The 13,702-nt window shown below is 34.1% G+C and overlaps 1 protein-coding gene across 7 annotated transcripts in view; it reads left to right on the plus strand.

Moving 5' to 3' along the window:
* Positions 1-13,423, plus strand: part of WAC (WW domain containing adaptor with coiled-coil) — a 77,555-nt gene extending 64,132 nt beyond the window's left edge. For all 7 annotated transcript variants that reach the window (XM_033105380.1, XM_033105383.1, XM_033105378.1 and 4 more), the window contains 7 exons: positions 1,381-1,626; positions 3,027-3,149; positions 4,045-4,193; positions 7,596-7,717; positions 9,273-9,459; positions 10,481-10,608; positions 12,104-13,423. In XM_033105380.1, coding sequence (XP_032961271.1) covers positions 1,381-1,626; positions 3,027-3,149; positions 4,045-4,193; positions 7,596-7,717; positions 9,273-9,459; positions 10,481-10,608; positions 12,104-12,173 — 1,025 coding nt within the window. In that variant the 3' untranslated portion in view covers positions 12,174-13,423. The remainder of the gene's footprint in view (positions 1-1,380; positions 1,627-3,026; positions 3,150-4,044; positions 4,194-7,595; positions 7,718-9,272; positions 9,460-10,480; positions 10,609-12,103) is intronic.
* Positions 13,424-13,702: the final 279 nt, after the last annotated feature.

A 13,702-nucleotide genomic window follows, 5' to 3' on the forward strand; every position in this document is an offset into this window, starting at 1 on the left:
GTTATTCGTCAACATTTGATAGTGTCACGCTTTTTTTTTTAAGTTTTTTGTCAATCTGGTTAGCATAAAAGAATAATCCTGTTGCTTTTAATTTGAATTTTCCTGATTATCGATGAAGTTGAACATATTTTGCATTTTTTAAGCCATTCAAAATTTTCTTCTGTGAAATATCTCATGTCTTGTCTTCATTTTTCTATTGTGTAGTTTGTTTTTATTTATAGGACTTCTTTAAAATATTTTGGTTACCAATACTTTGGATATAATTGTTTTTGTTTTTGAAAATTTCTGTATCCTGATGTCAAAGATATGTTCCTATATTTTTCTCTACTAGTTATAAAGACTTTAAATATAAAAAGTTTAATCAGCCTTAAATTGGTTTTGTTTTCAATGTTAAGTTTTTGTATCTGGCAAGGCATGTCACTAGCCGTTATTCTTTTTTCTTCAGGAGTTTTGTGGCTATTACTAGCCCTTCTCTCTTTCTCATAAATAAGTTAATAGAATCAGTTTGTCAGATGTTACCAAAAATGCTGTTGGGTTTTGATTGAAATTGCATTGAATTTATATAAAAAATTTGTAATGACACTTTCAAGTAACGATAATTTTCCATGCATGTTTTATATTTTATTTTTAGATGCTGAGGGTGGGGTTTTGTGGTGGTTTGCTATTAAAAGCGTCCTTTTTTTTTTAAGGGAAAAAAGGGTCCTTTTTAGTGCTAATAATCTTTAAATGGTATAGATAGTGATAACTCATTGCCTTATTATTTAGTTAAGGATCTAGGTAATTCTAAAAATCGTTACGTATAAAAGTTCAAAGTAGGAGTCTCCTTATTTATCACAATCTTATTAGCCCATTCTGGGATTGTTCACCATGGTGTCTATCCTATTTGTATTAAGGCCATTGTCATACTTACTTAGGTTGTCATTGTGATCATAAGTGTTTTCTTTCAGCTTAATTTATTTTACCAGACATACGAAATTAAGTTCTGGAGAGTTGTATTGTCCTTTTATCCTAATGGAAGTTTATTTAAATGTATAGTTAATAAACAACTGTGTTTGAGACAGCATTACTAATAAACAGTGTGGTACTTTTAGAATCAGACATGGAGTGTGGTTGAATCACTGCTTACTAGGTTTTGTGACTTCAAATTATGTAATATTTCTTGTTCAGTTTTCTCACCTATGTAATTGGGATATAAAAAATGCCTACCTTATTATTCTAGTTTTTCAAATCGTTACTGAGCCTTCTGTGTGCTAACTTGTAAATATTAAATGGTAACTACTTGAGTTAGGTGCTTCGTCCGTGGAAGTTGCTTGTTTGATATTGGTTCCAGTTTCCTCTATTGAAGTAATTTTTTTCAGCCTTATTATCCTTTTTATTTAGAATCTACATCAGGAGACAAATCTGTTTCACATTCTTGCACAACTCCTTCCACATCTTCTGCCTCTGGACTGAATCCCACATCTGCACCTCCAACATCTGCTTCAGCAATCCCTGTTTCTCCTGTTCCACAGTCACCAATACCTCCATTACTTCAGGACCCAAATCTTCTTAGACAGTTGCTTCCTGCTTTGCAAGCTACGCTGCAACTTAATAATTCTAATGTGGACATATCCAAAATAAATGAAGGTAAATTTTCATAGTAACAGTTTTAAAAATTCACTTGCATTGTGCAAAATTATGTAATTAGTAAAATCTCCATTTTAGGAATGGTCTTTGTTTCGTTTTGAAATTCATATTTGAACTTAATTCTTTGGAATTTATATCCCCCATAGTTTAAGGACTTTGGTATTGTAATTGAGTTAGCAATTGGATTTTCTGTGTATTTTTCAAGACCTTCCATATATCTGGTAGTTACTAGAGATAAGCTGTTCTGTGTACTTAATGTGTTTGGCAATTCTTTCTTTTTTTAACATAAAATCAAAGTAAAGAGCTTTTGCTAAAATTTTTATAAAAACACTGGATTTCTAGCATATTTCAAAAAATCTATATGAGTAAATAATTATTTGGAATGTTAAAAGTATGCCAATTACTAAAAAAGTAGGAATTCTGGTTGTTCCTTGCAATATTTGAAAAAAGTTTGAGAAGAGAGGTAATGGGTAACATTTCACTTTTTTTCCTAGTTAATTGCATTGTTAATTCCAACTTTGCTTTTCATTATGCTATTAAAGTATTTAGGTAGCGATCTCAAAATGAATTAAAGTGGATGTAGTTTTAATTCATATTCAAACATTAAGTCCTAAGAGCATAGCAAAATTTTATATTTCTATACATTTTTACATAATATATTTGACAGTAGTGTTAAGTGGTAAGTTCTTCCTGTATCCTTTAAAATGGAGCTGTGTCAGGTTAGTTGGTCATTAATCTTCTATTCGCATTAATCTTCTATTCGTATTGTCCTCACCTTTCTGTATTTTGCTTTTGTTCTCTAAGGTAACAATGCCATTCTCTTGTTTAATAGGTGAACTTTTTACTAGGCAAAGTAGGGCTTCTAAACAGTTTGAAAAAAAGCCAGCACAAGAAAATGTCAATAACGAAAGATATTATGCTTTGAAAAACATGGCATTCCTAAGCACCCAGCTTTTTAATATCCATTTTAAGAAGATTGTTGGGGTGAGAGTTGATGTGGGATTTGAGTGGTGAGCTTGTCTAAAAAAGCAGTTGCATTAAATAGCTACCATTTATCCAGTTAATTCTAAGTGCTTATAAATGCATAGGTTTGTGCTATAATTGGAAGTTCCAGTGAATACTCATTTAGAGGAGTTTTCTTCAACTGAACATCTGAATTTTAGTATAAAGGAAACTACTGTTTTCTTTACTATAAACCCATTACATTTCTTGTCCTCTGTCTTAGATCATTTTACATCTCTAGACTCATTATATTACTCCTATCTTTTAAACTTTTATTTTGAGAGTTTTGGTTTGAAACTCCAGTTTTCTTCTGTGTTCTTTTTGAATTTTCAAGTTGTTACTAATGCAACATATGCCTCTGTGTTTTACTTGAATTTAAGATAATTTTATGTTTTCAGTTCTTACAGCAGCTGTGACACAAGCCTCGTTGCAGTCTATAATTCATAAGTTTCTTACTGCTGGACCATCAGCTTTCAACATAACTTCTCTGATTTCTCAAGCTGCTCAGCTCTCTACACAAGGTATTCATATTCTTAGATATCTCTAGAATTGTATCTTGATTTGGGAGGGGTTAGTTTTTTAAGTCTTTGAGATTAGCTACAATAATGGTTTTACTTTTTTTATGCTTGATTTTTAACACTGCTATATACAGTAGTATTTTAATTTACTTTTTAAATGAAGCAAGCTTTGACATTTATCTTACAATATTGCCATGAAGTCTGTAATATAGTGTATATTTAATTCTGAATTTAAGTTGTTGATGACATATTTCACTCCAAAGCTGTGGGTAAACTATGATATGCCCTCAATCTTTGTGAAACATTGAATATATTTTAATGAGAGTTGAAGTGGTTCAGGTTGATATTAGATGGTTTTTGACAGGAGGATACAGAAATGCTTAAGGTCCTGCCTTGAAACAGCTACCCCCCTCTTCCCCTTGAAGGTATCCAGTGAAAAGAGAGACACTGGGTCATTTAAGAACAAAAGAGAAACAAAAGGATCACTTTGACTTGTCCCTCGGGTCTAATTCAGAAAGCTGGTATATTGAGCAGGAATAAGTGTTCTAAAATTGAAGGATGATAGTGAAAAGACTTTGACAACCCTGTAGTTAGCCTCATGAGGCAGGGGACGAAAGAGGATGACTGGCCTAAATGTGACAGAAAGATGATGAGGGTGTGTTCCATGTGAGAATAGGTGCCGGCTTCCCTTCCTGCTCTGGCGGTCAGGAGAGAGAGCCTCACTGTGTGTGTGCTTATCTCTGACACGCAGTCATTGTGGCCTCAGTGAGTATCTCAGATTCTGACCTTTCCAGTGTTCTCTTTGGGGGAGAGGGGCATGTGGAGAGATGCAAAGATCTCCACATACACTGCAGAGGTTTTTGGTTTGTTTGAAATTAACTGCTTCACTCTTTTGCAGCCCAGCCATCTAATCAGTCTCCAATGTCTTTAACGTCTGATGCATCATCCCCAAGATCCTACGTGTCTCCAAGAATAAGCACACCTCAAACTAACGCAGTTCCTATCAAACCTTTGATTAGTACTCCTCCTGTTTCATCACAGCCAAAGGTATGTCACCTTTGAGGGAAATTTGGAAAAGAAAGCACTTTCTAGTAAAAACAAGTTTAATGTTTTAGAATCTATTGTAGAACAAGCCCTGCAAGAATGAACTGGTAGAGTGAATGACGGGTGAGCGAGAACAGATGCAGGTTAGAACCTCTCAGTTAACTGAAGGATGGAGGGGGGAGTTGCATCTATGCTGCTTTTATGTTGTGATTCTATTCCCTTAAGTGGCTTAGGGGTTTGTGGCATGGAGAGCAGGCTAAAGAAGGGTATATTAATTGAGTCTTAGTATTTGTAGAATTTTCAAACTCTAAAGATATGAGAGAACATGTTTCCTAGGAGTTTCCCTCCATCCTTTTATTTCAGAGATGAGTCAGTTTCTGTGCTCAGAGCTTTTATGTATTATTATATTTAACTTTGACAGGAGCATCAACCATTTGCCTCATTTAATAGATGAGAAAACCAAGCCTTTGATTAGATTTAGTCTTTGAGTGGGAGTCAGGACCTGAGACGTGGGTGTTTCTGAATGGAGAGCCATGTGCTAATTGAGTAAGCTCTGCTGGCTGTGCTGTCTGAGCACAGTCGCACACGGGTGACTCGTCACAGCAGTTAGAAATTGCTGGTGTGTTCTTACTGAACTATAAAGAGGACCCTATGCCGCAGTCCAGTTTTCTACATCATCTGGATCTTGACCACAAATGCATAAGCAAGTCCCAGTTACACTCATGCCCTCCTTTATAGCACGCCACCAGTAAAACACTGAGAAATTTGGAAGTCAGTATATATAAGTTGTGATATATTTTTTTTAATTTTTAATGGTAAACATAGGAGAAAATTCTTTTTAATTGTAAAATCAATGGGCTGTTTCAAAATTTTTTGCCAAAAGTTCTTTATTTAAACAAAATCATAAGCAGAAGCCTGAATATAAAAAATGCATTGAAACGTAGCTGGAAATTGATGGTAGGCCAGCTTTTAGGTCTTCCTGTTGGCTCATCCCTTCCCTACTTCAACCATCTATTTATGAACATTTTCGGGTCAATCTAGATTGATTTTTTTAAAATTCTGATTACTATTGTTAGAGTTTATTGTATGATTCATTATTGTTTATATTTTGATGGGAGAGGAATTAAAATGTGAGTTTTCGCAAAAGAGATCTTATAGTTAATGCTTAAAACGTACCTTCCAGGATGGTATCTCAAGAGTACAGTAAATGATGACTGAAGGTGGTAGTGTTAGTTTTACAATCAGTTGTAAAAATTAGCATTTCAAATCACTTAAGCAGATGGCTATCAGTTTTTTGCATTGAAAAACTTCAAGTTTTTAAAAATAAGTGGACATTTAGTCTTATGTGTATGTTATTAAAAATGATATTTATAAGAAGTAGCAGGGCCATCCAGATTTGTTCGGGAGAATATTAATCATACAAAACAAAGCAAAACTCCAAACAAAAAACTCTGCTAGAGGATGTGACTTAATCACAAATGGCTTCATCTGCCTTTGTGCCTTAATTTGTGGCTTACATTTAAAACTACGGTTTTCTCACTCTGGCATCTGGATGTAAATAGTACATGTATCCTCACTGGCAATCAGGGACCTCCTGATCTACCTCTGTAGGGAAACATCTCTTTGATGACCAATCTGTACGTTGTCTCCATATGTGGTTGGAATTTAAGCAACTGTATTTATATGATATAATATTTATTTTTATTGATATTGATGTAACAGTACAGTCATGCGCTGCCTAACAACGGAGATATGTTCTGATTTTCCTTGTAGTGCAAACATCATAGAGGGCAAACATAGAGTGCAGTTATGCAAACGTAGATGGTATGGCCTACTACACACCTAGGCTATGTGGTGTAGCCTATTGCTCTGTAGAGGAGGGAAAATAATTTTTCCTCTACCCTTCTGGCTTCTTGGGCGAGACATTCCTATAATAAAAGACAGATTAACAAGAGAAAAACAAACAAGTTTACTAACATGTATACCTTTTGTATACATGGGAGAGACCAAAGAAAACTGAGTAGCCAAAATGGCTGAAGCCCTCCCCTTAAATACCATCTTCAGATGAAGACTAAAGAAGATGTTGGGGTTTTGGGGAGTCACTTGTAGGAAGTTACCAGAAAAGGCATAGGAAACAAGGGTAAGGTTGTTACACAGATTGAAATTCTGGTCTTCTACGTTGATAAGAGTTTCTGGAGTTGAGGTCATCCCCCTCTTCCTGGTGCGCTGAGGGAGACACTGGTTCTAATGGAGATTTCCCTGGCAAATGTAAATGTCTTTTACAAAGGGTAACTTCTACATACTTGGTTTTCAGAGCTTCTCCCATGTCTGCTGTTTCTTAAAATTAACCAGTCTAAAATAAGCCTTATGCCAAATAGACATATTTTGGGGTGACAAATTCTGTTCCCCTGCATCTCTTAGGCTGTAAGTGTGATACTATACTGAATACCGTAGACAGTTGTAACACAGTGGTAAGTATGTAATGCATTATGCTATGACTTTAAGACAGCTAAGATGTCACTAGGTGATAGGTATTCTTCAGTTCCGTTATAATCTTACTTTATGGGGCCTCTGTAGTATATGTAACTTACTTGACCAAAATGTTATGCAGCACATGAGACTCCAATTCAGAGGAGGTATTAAATCGCGTGCTGTTCTGAGTGGCTTGAAGAAATCTCTCACACTATCCTGCTCCATCTGTCCCCAAACGTGAATCATGCCTTTAACCAGCATGTCCATGCTGGATAAGCTACCTGCCCATTCAGTCACTTCACAGCCATCTTGATTATCAGGGTTATCAGAGAGAGAGAGAGAGAGAGAGAGAGAGAGAGCCGCACATTTACTTGATTTTTATTGCAGTATATTACGATTTTTCTATTTTATTATTAGTTATTGTTAATCTCTTACCATGCCTCGTTTATAAATTAAACTTTATCATAAGTATGCATGTATAGGAAAATACATAGTATATACAGTAACTCCTCACTTGAACATTGTCCATTGATTCTGCGACTTTAAGCAAATCAACATATAATGAAACCATTTTTACGATAGGCCAGTTGATACAAACAAGGATTAAATTTCTATCAACATTACAGTGAAACGACATTGAATGAAATGATGTTATTTGAGCACATGGTGTATATGGGGTTTGGCACTATGCAATTTCACGCCTCCACTGGGGGTCTTGGAATGTATCCCCCGAACATAGGGGGGGACTACTTAGTCTGTATCACTAATATTAATATAAAATAGAATTTAGGATAACTCTTGTTATCTTAAAAATCATTGAAGAATAAAAATAATTGGTAAGTTTTATTGATAGAACTTGTCCTTGTATCTAGTTTCCATACCCATTTGCCTCTGTGTGATAGTAGCCTATCTCACCAGATTTTGATATTTCAGGTTAGTACTCCAATAGTTAAGCAAGGACCAGTTTCACAGTCGGCCACACAGCAGCAGCCTGTAACTGCTGACAAGCCGCAAGGTCATGAACCTGTTTCTCCTCGAAGTCTTCAGCGCTCAAAGTAAGTACATTTTTTCCTTAATATGGCATACTGCATCGTTTGAATATTATAATTATATATGTATAATAGAAGTTGGTCTTGGAAGAATCCATGGATAGCCTAACTTAGTTTTACTATGTATTATAAAATTTACAAAGGCGAATCTACAACAAATAGATTGTTGTCTCTAGTAGTGAAACCTGGGTTATTTTGAGGAAAGTGTTTATTTTTCTAAAATTTCACTTAGTGGAATATAATGGGAATAACAACATGATACTTGTACAAAGAGGGCAGTGGTTTTATAAGTTTATTTGTTGGAAATAACACCATTTTTAACCTCCTTTATAGCAGTTTTAGATTTGAGTGTATTGATGAAGCCAAAAATCTCACATCTAAAACTTGGGCCAATATTTGCAACTGGTATGTGTCAGCCTTCCCCATTAGCTTCAACTCTACCCTGTACAGATTGCTTGTCAAATAGAACTGTATTGTTTTGTCAATTTCTTTGTTAATGAACAAATACAACTTTAAGTAATTTTCATTTGATTGATTTTCCTATTTTTATTTCTTGCTGTGAGGTAGCAAAATAATTCAGCTGTTGTTTTTATTGTTATTTTCTAAACAAGCATTTCAGAACTTACTCATCCAAATGAGAGTTGTTCCCTTCAAAGTAATCACCTTGGGAAGCTGTCTGCTTATTCGAGCAATGTTGCCATTGCTCAGAACATTTTTGGGAAATTCTTCTTTGAAATTGTCTTTAGGTGCTGCAGTATTATTTTAAATAGCCTCAGTGATGAAAATTCTTCATCCTTTGGGAGATTTAGTTTTTGGAAATAACTGAAATTCATTCAGAGCCAAGTCTGGTGAAGCAGGTAGGAAAGCAACTTGGGTGATTAAATTTTTGGTTCTCATGACCATACCCTGAATCCCTAGCGTAAGCCACATGCAGTTTTAAAAGAAGATAATCTGAGTTACTTTTTGGTCTTATTTTGCCACTAAACTCAGTCATTGCTACCCAATAAAATGCTTATTTATATTTTGCTTCACATTGTTTCACCCTCTGATTCAACACTTTGTGATGTTAAACGAGAGCAGTATATATTTTCTCCTCCTTATGTATATGTATTTAAGATGTCATATTCAGATGTGCCTGATGTCTTAACACCTGTTAAAAGGTGACCATTTCTTAATTACATTCTTATTAGTGTTTGTAGTATAGAGTCATCAAATTCTGCTGCCAAATTTGGAGAGAGTACTTTTATTTTAAATTTGACTCTGATACAGTGTTAAAGGGGGCTTTTTCTCCCCCAAAAAAATGTATTGGGGAATACATGATACAAATATACTTTGGATTTTAAATTCTATTTATTTTATGTCAAAATATCAATTTTTTCTTAGGTATTTGGATATCTTTAAATTAATAGAAGGTATTGACAATTTTTATGATACTTAGAAACTACTTTTAGATATACTACACGTTCTATCTTTAAATTAATAGAAGGTATTGACAATTTTTATGATACCTAGAAACTACTTTTAGATACACTACACCTTCCAATTCTGTTTTCTCTTCCAGTAGCCAGAGAAGTCCATCACCTGGTCCAAATCACACTTCTAGCAGTAATGCATCAAATGCAACAGTTGTACCACAGAATTCATCTACTCGACCTACATGTTCATTAACACCTACGCTAGCAGCACACTTTAATGAAAATCTCATAAAACATGTTCAAGGATGGCCTGCAGATCATGCAGAAAAGCAGGTATGTTACAGGATTCACAGAAGATGTTTTACCTTTGGATGACTAGCAAAATATAACTTAATTCTACTTTTAGAAAATCTAATCTGGGCTGCTGAACTGAAGCTATATTTAAAACAACTAATTTCTAATTAGATTGTAGTCATTTTATAAAATATTTGAAACATACTTATAGGGTATTTATGTGGTCACTTTTGTGGTTTCACATGAAATATTTTGATATAATTATCATAGCTACCATTATCAAGTACTCAACACTTAGCTCTGTGCTAAGTGCTTTGTGTTTATTTTCTCTACTTCTTCACTCTGTTAACCAGTGCAGATAATGAGTTTTCCTATTTTACCAATGAGGCCCTTAAGACCAAATAAAATAGATTACACCAAGGTCACCCAGTTAATACAGTGATGTAGCTTGTCTAGTGGGAGAGTTGTAAGATTAACTGTACTAACAGGTTCTAAAACTATGAGTGGCTGGCTGAGTGGAAGAAGAACACTATAGTTTTAGAACCTGTTAGTACAGTTAATCTTACAACTCCCACTAGACAAGCTACTAGAAGTTAGGAAACATTTTTTTGCTTTGTGATGAAGACACTGCAGTTGTTGCCATTGGCTCTCCCTTTTATCACATAACTGGCCATCTGAAATGCTCCATAAGTTCACATAGCTTTGTTGTGTATTTCCTGATACAGGAATATATGGAGGCCCTTTTATCAGTGTTATACCTGAACTTGGCTTTGGCTGACCCCCAGCATCTTTTATTAACTACAAATTATGAGTCATCCTATTCTAGTGCTGTATTATTCTGAAATTGGAAATACTATTTTCTCAACCATATGAGACTTTTTTTCTTTTAAAGAAAATCATTTTTCTCTTTAGATTCACCAGCATTTTTGTGAATTTAAAGAAAAATGATTATTCTGTAATATTGACATAAAGTTCTACTCAAAAATTTAATGTTTTACTTTTTTTTTTTATATGTGAATGTGACTTTTGTTTCATGTGATTTTCATGTCTATAATTATAGGCATCCAGATTGCGAGAAGAAGCCCACAATATGGGAAGTGTTCATATGTCAGAAATTTGTACTGAATTAAAAAACTTAAGATCTTTAGTCCGAGTATGTGAAATTCAAGCAACTTTACGAGAGCAAAGGTAAGTTTTTTGCTGAAATGATTGCATTGTGTATCCTAAATCAGACTGAAGAACATAAATTTTATTTCTGAAATTTAAAGTTCTCTTTGATATATTGTATCACTTTCCATAATACTATAACTTCTGTTTTTGGAGTTTAATACCATTTCTAGTGAATGATAATGGCATCTAGACTGTATTTTTCTTAACCCATAGTAAATGCTTTGTTAGACTTTTTTTTCTTAAATTATAACTCTACAAGGTATAGTAATATGTTATTTAAAAAGTGAAATTAGGCAGCAACTAATTATAAAAGGTCCCTTGAATTGAGGGCGTTTATTGAATTGAGAGGACTGACTTGTTAATTGTCTATTGCTGAGGGTACTTAGTTGAGATGTCAAATCAGTATTTACATTGTCTTTGAATCACTGATAGATCCCTTGGAAATTACAGTAAGAACTTAGTTGTCCAGCAAATTCAGTGATGTATGTATGTCTGTTTATTAATTGTTTTCACCTAAAATCTTACTGCCTTGTTTTTCTTAATCTAGTATCCCACTCAAGTAGGATATCTACATCCAGTAAATAATATAGATGTATTTTTAAATGCTTGTTACAAAATTGAGGGCAAACTTTTAAATGGCCTCATATTCTATCTGTAGAAGGTAGAGTTGATCTTGTCATGAAACCACAAATATTTAGTAAATAACCAAGTTGGGATTTATAATAAACTTGGAAAAGTTGAGTTTTTATCTAACCTTTCAATTATTAAAATATTTGGAGGCATCTTTTGAATATAAACTGGGAGTTTTTTACTCTAGAATTGCTCTGAAAGTAGTTGTAACAAAGCTTGAACTTCATTTTAGCTTGCTAGAACATTATTTAGCTTTTAGGAAATTATACTATTCCTTGTTGCAAGTTATTAAAACAATATACACAGTCAAATACCAAGCCAGTATATGATTTTGCCTAATTCCCTGGTACAAGCAATAAATGTCCACTTCACAGAATAGGAATGATTCCCTATAGGGAACAGAGTAGGAATGACATTTATGAAGTTCATGAAAATCTAGTTAGTTGTAGAGTTTGTGGGACTTTAACTTGGCTTCCATTTTTATGAACCTACATTTATATTGAGAACTGTTCATCAAAACGATGAGCCTCTTGCACCTAGTTAATTCCAAAGTATTGTGGCCCAGAAAACATGCAGCATAGGTTTATCTCATGTCTAACATCTACTGCCTTTCTGTGTGTGTTTGATGATACAGTGAACAACTACATTTTAAATCTTGTATGTTTAAATTATTCAGAAATTGTTAGAAAACTAGGAAACATTCTAACTTATTTCAATACTTTATATCATATGTTCAATGGTTATTTTGTCTTCATTGTAGCGTAATCAGTTTTTAATTATTTTGTCCTAATTACTCATTTTTAAAGATATATTTGTCGTTAAAAGTTTGGTTTTTCTGTAACATTTTTATATGGCAGTTCTAATGCCTTCTTTTATTTTTCAGGATACTATTTTTGAGACAACAAATTAAGGAACTCGAAAAGCTAAAAAATCAGAATTCCTTCATGGTGTGAAGATGTGAATGATTGCACATGGTTTTTGAGTACAGGAACTGTAAATCTATTGCCCAATCTTAACATTTTTGAGCTGCATTTAAGTAGACTTTGGACCGTTAAGCTGGGCAAAGGAAATGACAAGGGGACGGGGTTTGTGAGAGTCAATTCAGGAGAGAGACAAGATTGATTTGTAAAACCCTTGAAATGTAGATTTCTTGTAGATGTATTCTTCACGTTGTAAATATGTTTTGTAGAGTGAAGCCATGGGAAGCCATGTGTAACAGAGCTTAGACATCCAAAACTAATCAATGCTGAGGTGGCTAAATACCTAGCCTTTTACATGTAAACCTGTCTGCGAAATTAGCTTTTTTAAGAAAAAAAATTGGGGGGGGGGTTAATTTATCATTCAGAAATCTTGCATTTTCAAAAATTCAGTGCAAGCGCCAGGCGGTCTGTGTCTAAGGATACAGTTTTGAACCATATGGGCAGTGTACAAATTATCATGAAACAACTATTTCCACACTTGCACCTGATCAAGAGCAGTGCTTCTCCATTTGTTTTGCAGAGAAATGTTTTTTCATTTCCAGTGTGTTCCATTTCCCTCTGAAATCCTTGAGCTGATTTTATCCATTTTTTAAGGCTCCTCTTTTTCTCCTTTCTTAAGGCACTGTTGCTATGGCACTTTTCTATAACCTTTTCATTCCTGTGTACAGTAGCTTAAAATTGCAGTGATTGAGCATAACCCACTTGTTTGTATAAATTATTGAAATCCATTTGCACCCTGTAAGAATGGACCTAAAAGTACTGCTGGGCGTGTGTGCTGAAAGTACATTGATTGCTCAAATGTAAGGAAGTGACCCAATGAACATGGTTGTGGGAGGGAAAAGAGGAAACAAAGCTAGTCAGATGTGAATTGTATCTGTTGTAATAAACATGTTAAAACAAACAAATTGTTATTTTTCTTTTCCTTCGGTCAATGCATATTAGAATTTGAACTACCTGGGGATTCTTTATCAGAACTATTCTTGTTGAATATTTATACTTAATTGAAATAATTCCTTAAGGGAGGCTTTGTTTAAAGCATATCAACAAGAAATTGTGTATAAGATATTTAATAAAATTCAACAAGAATGATTAAGTCACTTCCCAAGTGGTTGTCATTTGTTAAACCCTGGTTTACCTGTCTTGCTATTATGACATTTCATTTTGAAGGATGTTTGTGTTGTAGCTAACTGTTCAAGTCTGGTGCTGACTGCTGTTCTTAGCCATCACAAAAAACGCTAAATTTGTGTAATTGGAGCTTCCTGCTGTTATCTGGAAATGGTGGGAAAGCTCAGCTTTGTATATTGTTTCCTAAAATATATTAAAATAAAAAAAGAAACTATTGCTACTATAAAATTACCTTGGCTTTTTTTTTCTTTGCTAAAATATTGGTCAAATGGCCTTAGCATGACACTGCCAGTGTTATCAAATCACAAGGGTTTCTTTATGCAGAAAAATCTTTTACTTTCAAAATCTTAACTTACCCAATTCAGAGACTTTTTTTT

The sequence above is a fragment of the Rhinolophus ferrumequinum genome, chromosome 5 (assembly GCF_004115265.2).
Source record: "Rhinolophus ferrumequinum isolate MPI-CBG mRhiFer1 chromosome 5, mRhiFer1_v1.p, whole genome shotgun sequence".
NCBI lineage: Eukaryota > Metazoa > Chordata > Mammalia > Chiroptera > Rhinolophidae > Rhinolophus > Rhinolophus ferrumequinum.